The sequence below is a fragment of the Cicer arietinum genome, chromosome 8 (genome assembly GCF_000331145.2).
Source record: "Cicer arietinum cultivar CDC Frontier isolate Library 1 chromosome 8, Cicar.CDCFrontier_v2.0, whole genome shotgun sequence".
NCBI classification, from domain to species: domain Eukaryota; kingdom Viridiplantae; phylum Streptophyta; class Magnoliopsida; order Fabales; family Fabaceae; genus Cicer; species Cicer arietinum.
The window spans coordinates 28,548,187-28,549,742 of record NC_021167.2 but is presented as its reverse complement, the minus strand read 5'-3'; the positions used below and the strand labels follow the sequence as shown (position 1 = coordinate 28,549,742).

At 37.3% G+C, this 1,556-nt stretch overlaps 1 protein-coding gene across 1 annotated transcript in view; it reads right to left on the bottom strand.

Annotated features, from left to right (window-relative positions):
- LOC101513454 (U3 small nucleolar RNA-associated protein 21 homolog) overlaps positions 1-1,556 on the bottom strand; it is a 9,816-nt gene that overhangs the window by 4,305 nt on the left and 3,955 nt on the right. Inside the window, exon 9 of the mRNA XM_004513066.4 lies at positions 677-742. Coding sequence (XP_004513123.1) covers positions 677-742 — 66 coding nt within the window. The remainder of the gene's footprint in view (positions 1-676; positions 743-1,556) is intronic.

Genomic DNA, 1,556 nt, shown 5'->3' with positions numbered 1-1,556 from the left:
GAAAGAGAAAAAGAACAAAGACTATAGGTTATTTCTAGTTCACACATGAATTTTAGAATTTTAACTAGATGGAAGAGAGTATGGATAGACAATCCAAAATCCAACAGAATCGACGGGAAAGCGAAACAAAAAACTCAATTCACAAGAGAACCTAGGCAACCAGTGCTCCGTGTATATAACAAAAACCCAGCAAATTCTTAGGCACAAAGTTCTAAAAGTCTTCAACCGTTCCCAAAATGGCAAAAGCACCCTCAGGCCTCAACTTTCTAAATCTAGTCTCCAGTCCGCAACATGAGTCTCAAACTACCCAACAGAAGGTTATTTTAGTGAACAGACATTATTCTGTAATGTGTGCGTGCATGTAGAAGGCACAGACCCACGTAATTATCACATTGTCAATTTCAACAAAATAATTACTGCGAAAGTGAATGGCTGCAGTACTACTGGGAAGGAGAATAAAAAGTGGAGCTAATCATATTAACGCTGGACTCCAAACTTTGGTCTACATGGATCTTGTAAAAGGTTTTCTAGTGAAACAGACATTACTCTGCAGGGTATGCTGTAGGTGTGTGTCTAATCAAAACTTTCAAAATTTAAACAAGAACTAGTAAAGGAGCAATGCCTTCATTAGATTTGTTAGGCAACAAAAAAATCAGAATGAGAGCACCAGCCATACCTTGACTCTCAGCTTCTTAGCGCGTTTAGACACATGGCGTTGAGAAAGCTCCCTACTTTGTTGATCCTATTAACATTTCAAATTCAATAAAAACATCAGAAATAAATATGGGGACAGATATTAAGTAGAAAATGATTATGCACATACACACAGGATTAAGCCACGAAATATAGCCAATATAAAAGATTGGGGAAATAAATAAGCATGCATGGAGGGAGCAAAGGCCAATAACTAAAAAAATGTATACAGTGTATTCCATCTTCCCATGCATCATTTAAAGGTAATACAGACTTTTTAAGAAAATGATTAGTTATGTTTACTTTTATTTATAATGAAATGACGTGCTAAGTGCTAAGACTAAAATACCCTAAGGAAAAAGTAAGAGTAAAACATTACGTTAATTGGAAAGGTTGAAATAAGTGAAAGAGGAGAAGTTATGTGGATAGACTATTTAAATAAAGGAGGTATTGTCAGAAAATAATACTACCTTCAGCCCTTTTAATAAGAAACAAAAGGCCAAATCATCAAGACCAAGCTTAAATACTCTCTAAATAGACAACATAAACAAAGCTTAAATGACATTAGGCACTGTTAGGGCCAGGGCAGCAGAGGATGATCCAAATGAGCAATTGGTCCATCATGGGTCAAATGGGCCCAAGATTTGGAAGGTTTATTCCAGAAGGGGCAAAATGGGGAAACAAGGGTAATTCTTGAATAGAAGGTGGCGTGGATGAGAGAGAGGAGTCGGATAACCGTTTCCATTGAATAAGGAGTGGAGGTGTGGGTTGAGAGAGTATCTTGGTGAATTAAGCAATTAGTTATGAGTAGGAGGCAATAGCCTCCTATAGGAGCTTAGCTCTGGTCAGACTTGGGTTCTCTT